The 17,512-nt window shown below is 38.4% G+C and overlaps 1 protein-coding gene across 1 annotated transcript; it reads left to right on the forward strand.

Annotated features, from left to right (window-relative positions):
- Nucleotides 1-1,670: 1,670 nt before the first annotated feature.
- On the forward strand, nt 1,671-16,132 carry LOC121421455 (protein SAAL1-like). Its single transcript, XM_041616147.1, has 11 exons — nt 1,671-1,851; nt 3,749-3,964; nt 6,088-6,210; nt 7,371-7,454; nt 9,266-9,345; nt 10,441-10,616; nt 11,372-11,495; nt 12,387-12,469; nt 12,908-13,078; nt 13,557-13,885; nt 15,293-16,132. Exons 2-11 carry the CDS (start codon nt 3,758-3,760, stop codon nt 15,416-15,418), a joined length of 1,503 nt encoding a protein of 500 aa, XP_041472081.1. The 5' UTR covers nt 1,671-1,851; nt 3,749-3,757; the 3' UTR covers nt 15,419-16,132.
- Nucleotides 16,133-17,512: the final 1,380 nt, after the last annotated feature.

The raw sequence follows: 17,512 nt of genomic DNA on the forward strand, positions 1-17,512 counted from the left end.
TCTGAAAAGTTGACCCAGCGCGGTTAAAACATTTCAAGCAGCGAATTTGTTAGGGTTAATACTGCTGGAAACAATTTGAGCATATTTTAAATTCCCGACATGTGTTTACACGTGGGACAAGACTGCATGATCCACAGCAAAAAATATCCGACTGGTTTGAATGTGATAGGCCTAGAGAATGATTTTCAGTTATTTTTTCAGTTCAATTTTTTTATATTAACAAAGTGCATTATATACAAAAATTAAAATGACATGTATTACAGACATTATGAAAAATCCGAGACATTTGGCTTCCTCCTGCTCGTACGCACGGGCGTCCGTCGATATAACACATGATATTTTTATGAAAATATGCACCCTTTTTCTTAAAAGTTGATGGAGAGGGGGAAAAATTAATCGTATCAAGTCGGGGTATTCAGTAATGAGGACAGGAGAAACTATATTTCACTGATTTTCATGATTCATCTCATTTGATTAACTCATCTATTCGTGTTTTGGGGCTAATCTTTCCCTTAATTACGCATTGCTTTTTGGCAGAAGTTCTATGGAAAATGCGCACTTTTTTCACACAAATTTTGAGACACTCTGTATTCATTCCCCCATTGCTCGAGAATGAATGGGCAGTTAACGACGGGGTGCAAGATTTATTGAAGAATGGAATGTATATTTCACGAAAATGAAAGCCATTTCCTCATTGGATTTTATCTTCAATACGTGTTTTTTAGATGAAGTTAGTTGTCGAATCTGCTCTCCTGCATGGCATTTGAGGTCTCTATCGGTGACGTCACTCAGGATCGTCATGCCTGAACCATCGGCCAGGCAGGGGCCGGGGTCGCAATGGTAGCATGATTTACGCATAATGCACTCGATCTATACAATAATCTTGTCCTCTCGTTCTAATGAATGTGTAACTCATATAATTTTCATCAGAGCATTCAACATGAGTACTGTAGTTAACATTTTTTTTGTTATAAGTGAATTAAAGTCCCTCCAGTGAGTTTGATCACCCCTATTGTAAAAATGTATCACTCCCCCAGTTGTAACACAAACAGCTGCTTACACTCAGGGTCACTCCGTGACCTGTGTGTGCGTTCAAGAGTTGTACACGATTTTCTGTCTCATTTAGGCAGAAATCTTTCATAATGAGAAAAAAAACGTGGAAGCTTCTGAAAAGGTAACAACTTGTGAGGTGTACCTCCCATTGAATCAAGGGGGTAAAATAGATAACAAGACAGATATACGCACTGCATCGATCAGCAATCACTACATATAATTCAAGGAGAGGAGGGCGATCAAGGTATAGGATTTGGCAAGGAAAAAGGCTTTGACTTTTCACACATTTTGTATATGTTTTGCTATCAAGAACATAAAAAAGTGGAAATGGATTGACAACTGGATTGGATTTTCATCAATTGCTGCAACTTATTTTTTTTACAAGAGAGACAATAATTCACACATGTATGGGAAAAAAAAGACAATTGTGCATTTCATGTAATAATATAAGGCAAAGGAAAACAGCCCACGCATTTTTTTGGCTCATTACGGCACAGGGCAATATACGTCATCATTTTTTTTTGTGTAGAAGAAAAGTACGGTATAACATCTTGTGGGAGACTGGTCAACAACTGTAAAATTCCGTAATATTTTCTATAGTTATTCTGGGAAGTGTCGTATCGAAAAGTGAAGTGGAAGCACCAGAGTGGGGAAGCACCAAGCGCCGCTAACGGCCCTCTACGTCCATTGTGAACCAATCATCGGGACTGGATCCTCGAGGTACAGTACCTACATGTATCCTCGACTTAGATCTTTGAATGCCTTGATTTTTGTGTTCTCGATTGAATTGAATTTCAGGTAAGCTGTAGCCTAATTAGGTCAGAAGAACGATTTAAGACTGTTAGACAAGCACGTGCACTCCGACTGTAAGCGAGGTCACTGGTATGGCTGGGGCGTATTTTTAATTGAACTCTGACTCGGAGAGTCTGACTTATTTATGCCGCCGCTGGACAGTACGGTACGGTACCGGTACCGAACGTACAACGGCCCGTGCCCGTGGACGCCACCGCGCTTCCCGACCCTGCTGGCTCGGCTCGACCCCTGGCCCTAGGCCCCTGCCCTTGAGCAAAGTCCGTCTGCGAATCAGATCAGAGTATGGCAGTGTATCCTATTGCCGGACACCTTTATTTCAGTGATTTAAAAATGACAACTAGAGGAAATACAATCAAGAAAAATTATCGGCCAAATCGTGGTTTTGGGAACCACTCGTAGATTTGTGTACGCGCACTTGTGTTCAAAGTGAATGGAGGTGGAAATAGGGAACTGTGCGTGTGACTGAATAAAGCGCTGCTGTATGAAGTGAACGGTGGTTCCCTATATCACGATAATGCCAAATTATCACTTGCTATTCCAAATATTCTGAAAATTATGAATATGATATTATTTTACATTTTCCAACCGTTTTCTTTGCACTGCACTTGCCGCATACCCTCCGTGAAAAACAATTATTTTCGTGCGTGACAAATTACATCATAATTCCGGACGCGCGCCGGACGGGTACGGTAAAAATATTCTTGATAATAATGATGTAAGAAAGAATTGGTGTGATTTTTTTCATGATATGTCATATCATGAGTAAATTATAAGTTTTTGTGTGCTTTCTTATAATGGATTCTGAGCAAATCTTTTATGAAAATTTGTGTTTGCCAGCTAAATTCTTTTTTTTTCAATTGCGCTATCGATATGGCACTTTCCAGTATTACTGCTCGTCATCACTCAGTCATCAAGTTCTATCGATGCGCTGTCAATCGTTGACGGCTGTCTATCACGGTAAACCTCGCGCACGGCAGGGGGTACCGAGTACCTTGAGAACTAGCCGTCAACGATCCCGGCGACGATCTGATCGATAGAGCGGACGAGATTGAATTTCGGCAATTATCAGGTCCGTATTCCCATCAGAAAATAGATCAATTGGGATCAATAGTTAATGCAAAACTATGTTATTTGGTATTTTAAGAATTTTCTGTCATTTTAAAGAAAAATAAGGTAAAAGTTAGATTTTTTCGCCTTGTTTTTGCAATCTTGTTCTTTGAATTGATCAGTGAAAATGAACTGCGGAAGCCTTGCGCTACGAAATTGACTTCGTACGCAGTAATATGCGCGTCCGGAAATATGATAGTGTCCGGTAATACAATACGTGACTATACTAGTGGATAATTCGTGGCTTAACTGCAGAATACCCCGCACACTTATTCGTTTTTCCTTTCTAATCGAAGCGGAAGAGCAAAAACGGAAATCAGCCCCGTGGTTCGGTCTTAAAAGCACAAAAACAAAATCACAGCGAGAGAAAATGTGCTGTGTGTGATTTCGTTTTAGGCCTAATTGTAGATCAAAAACAGAATATTGAAATCAGAAATACTTATGGGCTCTTTCTGATTTCGCTTTTAGACTATATTTGTGTTTTATGTATCAAAAACAAGTTCAGAACACGCTTTTCTCTCCGTGATTCTGTATTTGGACAATCGCACAGCGAACATCGAAATTGCCGTCGGCTCTGTCTCTGATTTCAGATTTGCTCTTCGTTCATCAATATGAAAGAGCGGCATCTAGATCTCTAATTAGATCTAACACAAATACCTATTTTAGATCAAAGTTGATTTATAAGAATATGAATAATGCAATCAAAGATTTTCGGAGATTGAGAATACCATTTTTGCAAAATGGGAAATCCATGTTTTTCTTTCTTTTTTTTTAGATTTCATTCATGGAATCAAAGGATTCGTCGTCATCACTCCCTGGGGGTTCCCCTTTGCAACCTTTGACCTCAGAAGATGCACCAATCAGGAACCCTTCTCCTCCACCGGAGGACATCCTAACAGGAGAAGATAAGACCTTACTGGAAGCTGACACCATTCAAAACACCATGTTTAGCAAACATTGGGTGTTTTCGATCCTTATGAAATTACTTCAGGTATACTTCAGACCCACCATTCAAAACACCATGTTTAGCAAGCTTTGGCCTTTGGTTTTGTTTAACTCTTCATGCGTTCACCTGTAAACCCCCTGTGTGTTGCATTATTTTAGGGTCTCATTCACATTCGTGCCATGAGTCACAGACTCCTAACAATAAACCTGGCCATGGTATTGTTTGTGAGGAGGGTTTATTGATTTTATCCTCTCATTTTTCAATGAACTTCCTGGCTGTGATCAGGATGTATTGATTTTTTGGGAAAACTCAACGATTCTGTAATTTGTAAACTGCAATAATCCCCTGGATAATCCGTCGAACGCTAAAGTAATGTCGCATGCGCGATCGATTGGTACACATGTACGGTATACAAAAGTGTCAGGCTATACATTGTAGCTAGGCACACTCCGGGGCATGCAATTGTTCGAAAAAACAATGGGACAGGGGACGTCTATGGGAAATGTGTGGTTGTGCAAAAATGTGAACGAAACACGCCTACGGATGTGCAATAATGCGAACGTAACGCATGAAGAGTTAATCCTGATGAAATTACTTCATGTGGCCATTTCAAAAAGCTATTTGTAAGTTAAGAGTGACTTTAAGAGCGACTGGTGATCCTTTCTTAAGTGCTAACGCATCACCAATGAATATTTTGGTGTATACCTTTTACCACAAGAAAAAAGGGTCACCAGTCTTTCTTAAAGTCCCTCTTAACTTTAATACAAACAACTTTATGAAACACTCACCTGGTATATTCCAGACTAGACAGCTGGCAGCCGTCTGTTTCGAGGAGTCTTTTAACATTTTTTTTTCTCCTCGTACACAGACAGCTCGCTATCGTGCACGCACCATTAGGGGACTTGCAAAGCCAAGCAACGCAAAATCCCCCCGTCGGGGCTCTTCAATTTTTGTCTTTAATGAATAAAAAATTGACAATTATTGTCACCAAAATGCAAATTAGTATTCCCTCTTGGCATTAATTGCCAAAAAACGGAGAAAAATCAAGTTAAAAGGAACAAAAACAGTGACTTACCTCGGTTGTCACGCAAATTCACTTCCCCGTTTTGTCCGATCTTAAGTACATAAACATATGGCCATTGAGTCCCTGTACAGATCGCGCTAGAACTTCGGTCTCTGTATTTGGTGAGTGAAGCCAACGAAGTTCAGCTGAACAACCAACATGACAGAGACCGAAGCTTTTGGTCTAATTCCAGACCCACTTTTCAAAACACTGCTTATTTAGCAAGCATTGGGTGTTTGTTATCCTTTTACTTGAGAGCCACCGTAGCACCATGTTAAGCAAGTTTGGGGTGTTTTCAATCCTTATTGAATTACATCAGGTATACTTGAGATCTGTTGAGGCTGTGTGGATTCTATTGGCGTGTTACTTTGTGTAGTACAGCATGAGTTGGATGAATCATGTAATGAACTCAATAATCAGTTTTCATTATTTTTTCACTCATTCAGCTTTCTCTTACCTAGCAGAAAATTTAAACTCTCTTTGGAATATATTTTACCTTTTTTTTTTTCCAGAAAAGTAGTGATTGGGCCTGTTTATTAGTGCTAGTATTACCGAAGCATAATTCATAGTAGAATTCCACTTATTACTAAATATGAAACAAGTTTCGAATATTCCTTACTGTGGTTCATTCCCTTTAATTTCACCATTCTTCTTGTTGATTCTTTTATCCTAGCTTGTTTTTCAATTCCTGCAGCAAGTTGAGAAAGAGCAGCATTCACAGATGGAAGCTGATGCTGCTGAATTGGATGATGGGATTGGCATCTATTTGTTCTTTGGTTTTCATGCAACAAGTTACTGGCCCGATAGTGCTGTTTACCAGTCTTGGACTGTCGGACCGGTGCTAGTGTCATATCCTGTATATAATACATGTATACTCCATGATCGGAAATAAAAAAAAGTAACAAATCGTACAAAAAAAGTACTGGTATATTTAAATAGCAATAAAGTACAAAAAAGGTACTGGTATATTTATAGCAAAAAAGAGGAACAAATACTCTAAAAAAGGAACAGTTGGCATGGGGTCTGCATGGTAGGTATATGTTAAATTCCCTTTAATTTCACCATTTTTCTTGTCGATTATTTTATCTGTTTTCAATGTATGCAGCAAGTTGAGAAAGAGCAGCATTCACAGACGGAAGCTGATGCTGCCGAATTGCATGATGGGATTGATATTGATGAAGAGCTGGAGAATGAACTGTGTCGTTTGTGGGATATGACTGCGAATGTGGTATGTGACAAAGCTTTCCACACACCGCATGGTGTGTCACCCGAAAGTAGATTGTATCTGCTTCTGATACGAAAATACAAATAGGAGTGGGCTATAAAATGGGTGATTTGGGGTTTTACTTTGGCAACAGTTTTTTGGTATTCCTTTTACCGTATCTCAACATGAAATAATATTTTTTGTTTTGGGTCCGAGAAAAAATGTGCCGGACCAATATCCGAAATGGCCGCCAAAACCCACAAAATCACATTTTTGGCCACAACTTCTTTATCTGGTGGTCTTTTTTATGGTTTTGGTGTATATTCATACGTTTCGAGGGGAAGGAAATCCTAAAATTAATGATTTTTAACCCTTATTTGTAGAGTTATAGGGTGATTTTTCCTCAATTTACAAATTTTTAGAGCATATTTTTAGCCAAATGTAGGTTTCATCGTCTTGTGGTTCTTGGATTTTAGACAATGAGCTCCACAATTGCAAGCACTTTCATACATAGCTATATTGCTTTTTTCCCTCTAATTTGGGTTTTACAGATATTTGTAAAATATATCTATGAATACAAAATATGTCATGTACATCTATTAGGGGCACACTTTTTTTCTCGGACCCGAGACAAAAAAATATTTTCATTTCATGTTGAGATACATTACAAGGAATGAATAAAAATTGTTAGCATATTAAAATGACCAAAAAAGTTTTTTTGACCAATGTATAGCCCACTCCAAATACGAACCTGTAAAAATCTTAAGCTAAATCAAAATGTTCTCAATACCAGTTGTAGTATGAATACCAAAATAAGAATTCCAGGTTTACTGGGAGCCTCCCTTCAGGTAAAAAATTAATTCAATTCCAAATAATGGTATCAGTCTTGCCATGGGTTGCAATTTGAATCTGGTTTGGGTTTTATTCCCAGAGAGAGAAAAAAAAATAAGCTTGCAGTAAAGCAGAATTTGGAGTTATGTGTTCCTAGCATCAAATGTGATTATTGTACTTTTTCCAATTTATCATAACCAATGCAAATGTGTCAGATAGTATAGCGTGAAGCAGACTGGAGTGTAGCTTTTGACAAAAGGGCTGTACGATATACCAATGATAATGATGTTTTGTTTCAATTTTGAAAAGGGGAAATAATACTTTCTAATTTTTCTCTTTGTCTTTTACTTCAGGAAGTGGCCAAATTCTTACAAGAGTGGAAGTCTCCAGACATTTTCCTTAGCGTCATTTCTAAGACAAATGCTCCAAGAATAACGGTAAGATATCAAGCAAGGTTTATCCCTTTCATTGTATACATGCTTTCAGGGTGCTACATAACTTTTTAGAAGCACTTGCCCAGTCGGGTAAGTCAAATTTTAAATAGTTGGAATATGCCCAAAAATCTGTTTCACTTTCCCGAAAAATCCTTGAAAAAAAAGTTTTAGCTAGAGCTTTCAAAAGAAAGCTTTGCCGTTTTGTAAACCATTTTTTTCTCCCGTAGTTGACATAAACTGATCTACCTTGTTATTGCATTTTTTTTTCCAAAGTGATTATCCTGCCTGCCATTACCAAAATTAGGGTTAATATATCATCAACCCAAATTTTGGTCATTCTACTGTGAGAATTTTGCTTGCCCCGGGCAATTGGGCTAGTGCTTTATATGTAGCACCCTGATGCTATCAAACTTGTACGATTATCTCTAGTACAGAGCAGCAGGCTAATTATTATTTTTGGGGGGCTATCTTCCACAACTTATTGCCTGCAACACTGGATAAGCTTTAATACTGGAATGAATGGGTATTTCCTTGGCTCCTTTTAAAAAAAAAGTTTATATGGCTTATAGCATTTGAGCATTTCGGGGCTAAATTGCCCCCAGCCCCTGTGTGGGGCAGTTCGATCAATTTAAGTACATGTATGTTGGACGACCCTCCAAAGTGATAGTTGTTTGTTTTTCTAGTGTGAAATGTCATGCTCTCAAATTTTACCATGGCTTGAGCAGTTAGCATGTTGATTATTTTACGGTCTAGTGGTTATTACTTTTGGCTTTCAATCAGAGGGACGTTGGTTCGTGCCCCAGCCATAGCGTATTTTTCCCTCAGCAAGAAGTTTACCCACCAAGTGACTTTAGCAGCTGGAGAAATAGCACGGGTAATTCTAAAGTGTGCCTTTGAATAGGCGCCTCACAAATACTATTGTTTTATAGTGGAAATTGTTGTTCTCCTCCAGTGTTATTTCGTTTTGGGGGGTTGAATAAACTATTCCCAATAGTGCATGAATGAGTAATAAATAGAAGTAAGTTTGTTCCAACGTTTCAGCTTCATCTTGATTTAAAAGCTTTCAGGGCTCCCACAGTTAATGGAAAATCCTGGAAAAATTTGTGGTCATGGAAAGTCTTGGAAAAGTCAGGGAATCTGGAATATTTATGAAATGTCATGGAAAAGTCATGGAATAGCATTAACCCTCTTGGCTATGGCAGCTTGCCAGTTTTGCTGTGTCTCCTAACTCTCATACTCTACTGTTATAACTGGTGTTCATAATTTCCATTTTACACAGTTTTGTAACATAGTAAATTCTAACTCCGTGACGTCACGGGAAGTTGTGGAAAGCAGCAATTTAGTCATGGCATAGTCATGGAATTCTGTTTTCAAATTTTTGTGGGAACCCTGAGCTTTGTTCTTACATTGTTTTGATGCAAAACCAGGGGGTGTATCACAAAGAATTTATGTTTGACTTAGAGTCGCGCTTAAATTCCTAGATGCATGCGGTATAAAAGACATTACCTTATTGGTCAGATCATGGGCACGGGACACACACTACTGCATACTGATAAGATTTATCATGTGCGCTTTGGCATTTAAGTGCGACTCTTATTAAGTCACTATTTAAAACTTTGTCAAATACCTCCAGGGGCCGTAACACAAAACTTCGCAATGATCGTAGAACATTTTCTACGATTGACTTCAATGTACATTCAATCGTGAAAATCAAGCGTACAATCAAGTGCGAACTTTAGTGTAACGGGACCCTAGTCGTTGAAATCAGTCAAATACACCTCGAAACTTTTATACCATTGCTCTTTAAATTGTAGGAGATATGCATGGGTGTCCTTGGAAACATGGCCTGCAGTTCTGAAATACGGAGAGAATTTAGCAAGAATCAGCAACTCATGTAAGTGCACATGTATTTTGATGTTTACGTTCATATTCCCTTTGTTATAGAAATTTATTACTATTATTATCAAGTTTTTAATCATATTATTCACAAAATGTCATTATTAAGCAAATAATCACAATTGGTGAAGATGATGGGCAAGCTATCACTTACGAGGAAGCTAGGTGTAGCTATCTTTCCGAAGCGAAGCTGATGAAAGATAGCAAGTACATCCAGCTTGCTGGTCTTGACCTTTAGCCCTTATTTAATGGGGGGGGGGGGGTAAATTGGACCCCTCCAACAAATTTTGTTGCTTTTCCAGCACTCAAAATTTTTGACTGCATCGCTTGCTGACTTTTTACTTTCAATTCTTGTGCATCTTTTGAGACCAAATGTGCGACTTCCGGGTACGCGGTTCCAAAATTATGCAACGTTTTGTAGGTGCATGTCAGACCCCAAATTGCTCAGTGATTCCATGCACAAAGTCATGCAATGCAAATTGTGTTTTTCAACCAAAAATTATAAATGTATGATTATTTAAGTATTGCTGGTCTAAATAGATTTATTTTATGCTATTTATAATTGCAAAAGGGTCCCAGACAAAGTTTATGGGGGAAAAGTAAGTAAAAAAAACAAGGAAATACATGAGAATTAAAAAATAATAAAATACATAAGAACTTAATAATATTTCTGCAAATTTTTGTAGATATTTATCAGAAATATATATAAAATCGATACCCTCACCAAGAATAAGCATTCTGCTATGTACAATGAGTTAAAGGAAAAACATACACGAAAGAAACAAATTTAGGGCGAATTTCATACATGTAAGCTTATTTGCATAATTAATGATAAAAACATATAAAGAATTGAATTTTTGACAAGTTAACTATACAGCCTTGTAGTTTACAGCCTGCTCTAGGCACGTGTAAATTTTTCATCTCTATCGCGCAATTAGCGACTGAGATCTAATATCTCATGGTTTGAAATATCCCAGTTTAATTAGGGTTTGAGGACTGAAGTTGGAATTCTGGGAAATCACTCTACAATCGAGATGCACACTTGGTATTTTATACAGTAAATAATTCTTTCTGGCATTTTCTATTGTCACAGTGACCTTAGCTTTGGCTTGTTGAGTGGTAGCGATGCTCCCACAATGGTTGAAGCCTCTCGTCTCATCTATACATGCCTCAACGATGAAGAGAGCGCCTCCAAGTGGCTGGAAACGGTGAAGAAGGATGGGGATGTTCTCAAGAGCATCACGTTTATCCTACAAAGCTCAACAAACGGTGAGTATATATTTTTCACATGGTTTGCGGGATCATAATTCCAAATAAAAAAAAAAATGAGGATGATTTAGAAAGTAGCGACCTTATTTTGCCCAGAAAGTACTTTGGAGCGTTTCATGAAAGGACTTGTCAGACGTTTTACCCGATAAAGTCTGTTCTTTCCCGCAGCTACCATAGTAACTGTGTTTTTCAGCCAATCAAATTCAAGGGAAGTTGTCAGATGTGACAACTTGTCTGACAAAAATCTTGACGAAACACTCCCCAAGAATGATTACACATTTAGACTGTTTTCGGACAATGTGAGGTTGTCTGCAGTGCCTTAATTCTAGAATAAGTTTTTGTTGAGCTAGCTGCTTTTACATTTTGAAATTCTGAGATCCAAGGTCTCAACAGGCCCACGGCAGTGTACTGACTTGAAATTTACGGCCAAACTTGTGCAAGCTCGATGACTCCTTGATTGCATTAAAAAAAACAATTGTTTACCCTTAGAAGCTGTATACTGTCTTGACCTGGGGAGCGTTTCATCAATATTTTCAGCCGACAAGCTGTCAGATCTGACATCTTTCCATGATTTTGATTGGCTGGGAGGCACTTTTCCTATGGTAACCGTCGGCTAAAATAGGACTTGTCGGATAAAACGTCCGACAAGTCCTTTCATGAAACGCCACCCTGGTGGTTTCCTTATCTGTGGGTGCCATACATGGCATTTCTCTTTAAGAACTTAACCAATCTACATTCTATTTTCCATTCTGCAGGTGATTTGATCCACAATGTAGCTGATCTACTAGACCAGTTATTGGACCTTGATGATGGTCTTCTGCAAGCATGGTCCGGTCCTGTCCTCATTCAAGCCATTACCGAAGCTCTAAACCAAATCAGGTATTTATATGTTATAGCGCTCGTTGCAGAAAGATTTGCATTTTAAGTCCGAACACGGTGAATCTTGTGCCATATGCTGTTGTACATTGTGATTGTTCTGTTTGTGGATTACATATTCCCTTTGTTTTTATAGTGGTGACCATGTGACCACCCTTTCATTTCTCCATCAAAACAATTCAGATACATAGCTGCCAAAGTGACACTAAATATAATCTTTTCCATTTTATTGAAATGGGATTTTTGGAACTGTATAAAGTATGATGATTTTTGGTATGTTTTTTTTAAGGCTTGGAATATGATTGAGAGAAATAAAGAAAGGATTGTTTCACAATTAAAGGCCTAGTCCCACTGGCAGATGGACACAGTATATTCATAACAGATACAGCGGAAATGCAATATTTCAGGTTGGCTCGATCTGTTTTCCAGACAAAAGACAGAATAGGTGAACAATTAACCCAGGGAACGCGGGCGGGAGCCCAGGATCTTACGTGCAATTTGGCATACTCACCTGACAAGCGTGAAGTATGGTCAAAATAATTCTCCGAGTAAATAGTTAAAACAGAAATCAAGCACTTACCACGATTATATGGATGATGGTCTAACGAGTGGCAGTTTTCTGACATCTGGGCACAGACTGGAACCTCAAAAAACAAAAAGTTCTCTCCTTCTACCCCTGTCTCGATCGGCCATTTTTGTTATGAATTGTAACAAAATGGCCGATCGAGATAGATAGAGAGTGTATGAAACATGCATGTAAAGAGTACACAATGGATGGCAAGATTCTTTTCCGTTTTACATCCTCCCTGCATCCATAAGTGCAGTGGGACAAAGCCTTTAGGTTGGCAGCTCTGTTATAACCACATCTTCCTGTCTTCTTTTATTTTCTAATAGTGGCGATCATGCAAACACCCTTTCTCTTCTTCATCATTCCCTCCAAGTAATCTCTACAACTGACTCTGGAATAAATGCACTCGGTAAGTAAAGTTTCCTCATGCACTTTGAACAGCATCTAGAAAAAAAATGTAAATCTAAAAGTAAAGATAATTGAAGCTAGCTTATGTAAAAATATTTTTCATTTTGACTGACTGTTATTTCTGCAGTGCCCTTGTAAAGTTTGATCAGTTTTTTTTGAAACACAGTTTGTTTTAATAGCCCATTCCCGGAATGTAACATTTCGATGATGAGGTCTTGGGTTTAACCCTATTCTATTCCAAGGCGCATTGTTTATTATTATTTTTACCCCGGCTTTAGCTTGAGCTGCCTTTCAGCACTTGGTGCATTCAAGGAATTAATCCTTCCGGTGCCCATTCACCTCACCTGGGTTGAGTGCAGCACAATGTAGATCAACATCATAAACATCATAAGTGTTGGTTTAATAGTTTTTACTATTGCGACAACTTTCTTTTTCCCAGTGGAGTTAAGTGAGAAAGTCCATCCTTTGGTATCATCTTTCATCTCTGATGTGTTTGAGGATGGGGTCCTATCAATAAGAGGGAGAGAGAACACCCTCGCCTCCACCATCTCCGTTCTCAGCATCATGGTATTAAGGTCGAAGGACGTTATCAAACATCTGGTAGTAAAAGGTTGGTAATGTTTCAAATTTTTCTATATGAAATGAAATCTGTTCAGTTGATTTATCACCCAAGTCAGGAGTATTTTGGGGTGAGTCATGCATAATAATGTGTTTTTCTTGTACTATATCAGTCAAAATTTACATCTAGTATAAAAATCTTGGTATATGATACACGGTATTGGTTAAACTTTGCATCAGTTGATCAGACCGATTTTGCCGGGGGGGGGGGGGGGGGCTGGGGAAGAAGGGGACAAATCCTCCCCCCAACTTTTAAACATGATGAGAATAGTCTGTCTGAAATAGATTTGAGGTACCTTTTGAATGTGAATGGTATTATTTTTGTTGCTGTAAAAATATATAAAGATTAGATGATATTCAAATTAGATGGAATTCAGGAAATGGCTTCTGAAAATTAAGCTGCAGTCTTTATATTCTTTATAAACAATAAATATTGCCATTCTGTAATTTCTTTTGACATACGCATTCAGAAAGTAGAACAATCAAACAGCTTACTGAGATGCTTTATGTCATCCACCGTAAAGAGGCATCGTCGTCACGGAAACCGTCCACGGAGGACGAGCATCCGTCCGCTCCATCAAACAGTGAACAAAAAGTGAATGCATCAACCGATGAACAGGAACAGAAGCAGATTGATGCCAAAACTCAAAATGAAGGAGGTGACGGAATGACGCAAGGAGACGGTTGTCATGGCGATAGGAGTAACGAAGAGGACGACGATGAGGAGAGAGTTTGGTTAACGGAGCTCTTGAAAGACCAGCTCATTGATTTCTTCTGTGCCACTCTACAGGTTGCCAAGGTTAGTTTTTGCAAATTCAAATCCTTTTTGCCCAGCTTCACATTCTGAATTAACCGAACATTTTGTTTGGCTTTTTGATTGGAAAAATCTTGGCTCCATAGATTTGTGATACCAACTTTAATAGTTTGAGATGTTTCTGGTTATGCTAAAAATGTATCTGATTATTCCTGTTTCTCATCAAATTATTTTTTTCTGTTCATTGTTGTGTCTCTCTCCTTTTATCGGCCTGCATGGACTTCAAAGTGATGTTTGCCAAGTTTCTGGTGTTTTTAGAAAATTTAGTACAGGTATCTCTGCGCAAGTCAACCTCCCACAAGTTGAATAATCGCCTAACTCGTAGCATTTTTTTTAGACCAAATTATTCAAAACAAATACCTCTTCTATAATGTTGCTGACATTTGCTCTGGGCTTTATATTATCTAACATATGGGGTTCGGTTAAGGGTAGGGGTATAGGTAAATTGCCAATTCGTCTACTGCCAGCTCATCCACTCACCACATGGTCTACTTTCATGTAGTCTAATGCCATTCCGTCCATCGAAATTTTGTCTAACAATAATTTCGTCCGTTACCTATTTGGTCCAATCATCACTTTGTTTAATCACCATTTGTCTATGGCCATTTCGTCTAATAACCAGTTGGTCTAATACCCATTTTCTTTTCATTAATTTTGCACAATTAACACTTTACTTTAATTAGACCACATGGTACATGGGCTAAAAAGCTATTAGACCAACTGGTTATTAGACGGAATGGCATTAGACCAAATGGAAGTAGATCATGTGGTGAGTAGACGAACTAATGGAAGACTAGTTGGCAATTGGACGAATTGGAAATAAACCAGGGTACTTGTTAAATGAAGGGACGAAGTTGGTAATTCTGTTAGTGTGTGGAATTTACAGTGGAGCAATTGTCGCTGGAGCAAATGCTATGGATAAGTTGAATTTCTCCTGAAACAAACATTTTTCTGTGGTCCAAACAGATACGACTTGGGCAGAGCTACCTGTACATGAAAACAAAAATTGGGCTCGACATAAGTAGTGGCCCAGGGCAACCCTAAAATGAGAGTCGGGCCACCAAAATTCTGTAAAAGTGGTGGCTCGGTTAGGCTACCAAAAGTTTCAATAAATTGTAATATTTGTTATTGTTTTAGGGCCACCAAATTCACATTGCGGGCCACCAAATTCACATTGTGGGCCACCAAGAATATGAAATTGAGGATTTCGGTTGACCAATCGGGCCACCAAAAAAAGAAGTTGTGTGGAACCTTGCTTGGTGTACAGTATCAGTAGAAACCAACAAATATCAATCCCAAACACATATTTGCATTCTATCAAAAGCAGACTGTATTGATTAATCCTGGTAACCTTGATCTTTGCCTGATTAAATTGTTTTCCTCTCATTCTAGGACGAAGACCTACAGGGCAAACTCCGTCAGTGTGGGAGTAAAAGACTGCAGGCCATAGCAGACTGTCTTCCCGATGACAGAAACGATCTCCTAGACCTGATGCAGGACATTCAAGGAAAGACATGAGCCATTGCATGTGTTTCAAGCTTGGTTACAGAGACTTGAAGGAAACTGTCAGGGAAATTCATGAGCTATTTTTTCTTCTTAATGAGGACTCTTGGTTCTCAAACTTTACAACTGGTGAAGACGGCCATCATTTATTCATGTCCAATCATCCTGGTGCTAGCGGGAAATTCTTGATGCAAGACATTCATCGAGGACTGATGTTCTTTTGTGGTTGATTCGCCTTGTTGCCAGTTGAAATGACAGGGATTTAATGTAGGATACCCAATGCTGGACGTGAGCAAATTCATCTGTATGAAGCATGGTTACCAAGACTTGAAGGAAAACTGTGAGGGAAAGACATGAGCCGTTTCATCTGTTTCACGCATGGTCACAAAGACTGAAAGAAAATCGTCAGGGAAATATATGAACTATTATTTCATCTGAATGAACGTGACACAAATCATGAAGACAGTAGTACTTTATTCTTGTCCACTCATTTTGTTGTTAAGGGAGATTTCTTGATGGAAGACATTCAAGAATTGTTCTCAAGCCACACAAACGTTGAAGAGTTACAATTGATCGGAGCAGTCGTAAGTCATAACTCTTTGTACAACAGGGCCCTGATGTCCTCTTGTGGTCAGTCGCCTTGTTCCAAGTCGAAATAGTGTTAGATGGAATGGCATGAGACCAAATGGAGGTAAAGCACCATGTTGTATGTGAAATTGACTTGAGGGATAATTTTGAGGGAAAAAAATTGAGGCGTTGGATTGTCATAAAGATAGTCAGAAATGCAGTGTCTTCCAAATAGGAGCATTGAATCTCTGTAACAGGAAGACAGTAATCCCTTTACCTCCATGAATGTCTTCCTGTAAATAGAAACAACTCTTTGATTTAATGGAAGATATTCCAGAACAAACAAGCACGAGGGATTTTGACCTGCAAACAGGTCACACAAACAAAGAGTTGTACTTGAATGTTTTCATTCAGGAGGTGTAATCAAGAGCTAGCCTATTCAGTCAGAGTGCAGGTCCCAAGAAAGTGGCTTCTTTCATCCAAGTGATATTCATGATTTGAGATGTTTTGCATATTTAATGAGTTTGATGCGGACCAAAACACCTCTTTTCATTCGGTCATTGCTGCTCTAATTGTGCATCAAATTTCATGAATTTGGTACCATTGTAAAGAAGAAGAATCATTCTTTCAGGTCATGTGTTTGGATTTATTCAAATATTTTGTAATATAGGTTAAAATTTTGATCTAAAATATGCTACAAAATAAATATTTTCACCTGACAAAAGCTGCTATTTTCACACTTTATTTATGTTTGAGCCTAAATGATTTTTATATCATGATAAAGCTGAATATGCATGCTTTTAAATGATATAGGTTTCAAAATAAGAATTGGTTTAATCGGGTCAAGATCACACTTTTTCATTTGCCAAGTACATAAAGCAGTTTGAAAACAAGAATACTGCACTCTGATTGGTCAAAGAGACCACCCAGTGGCAAATTCTGGCCTGGGTTCGTGGGAAGGTCACACTTCCCATGTGGTAGTTTCCTCAAATACCCTTCGCCTGTTGTTCTGTGAACCTTATCCAGCCAATCAGGACTCTGGATTTCATGCAAGTAGAAAATTTCAGAAATCTCGTCTTGTACCTTGGTGGGAAAAGTGTGATCTTGACCCGATTAAAAGGTGCTGCATATCAAGAGTGACATTGTGAGAAAGTACAGAAGTTCAGCTTTATGGTGATATAGATATCATTGAGGCTCAAAATATGAAGTTTTGCACAATTCGCAAAAGAAAACAGAGGAAGAAAATTCAGTTTTGAGGCACATTTTCAGGCCAGAAATTTACTTATTTATCAAAATATAATTGTATACAAAACAAATGACCAATATGAAAGAGTAACTTTTACTCTATCTGATGGTGCAATAATATTTCATTTAACTTGAGGTTAAAACAGGTAAATTCTTAGAGAAAGAAAATCTCACGAATCACGAGATTTTGCAAGGAGGAAACAGCCACGAAATGATTTGGATGAATCTGGCCTTTTTGCTCATTAGCATAGGGACCTGCGGTCTGACTGTATTGTAAAGTTACTCAAGACTTTATTG

This window comes from Lytechinus variegatus, chromosome 9 (genome assembly GCF_018143015.1).
Source record: "Lytechinus variegatus isolate NC3 chromosome 9, Lvar_3.0, whole genome shotgun sequence".
NCBI classification, from domain to species: Eukaryota; Metazoa; Echinodermata; class Echinoidea; order Temnopleuroida; family Toxopneustidae; genus Lytechinus; species Lytechinus variegatus.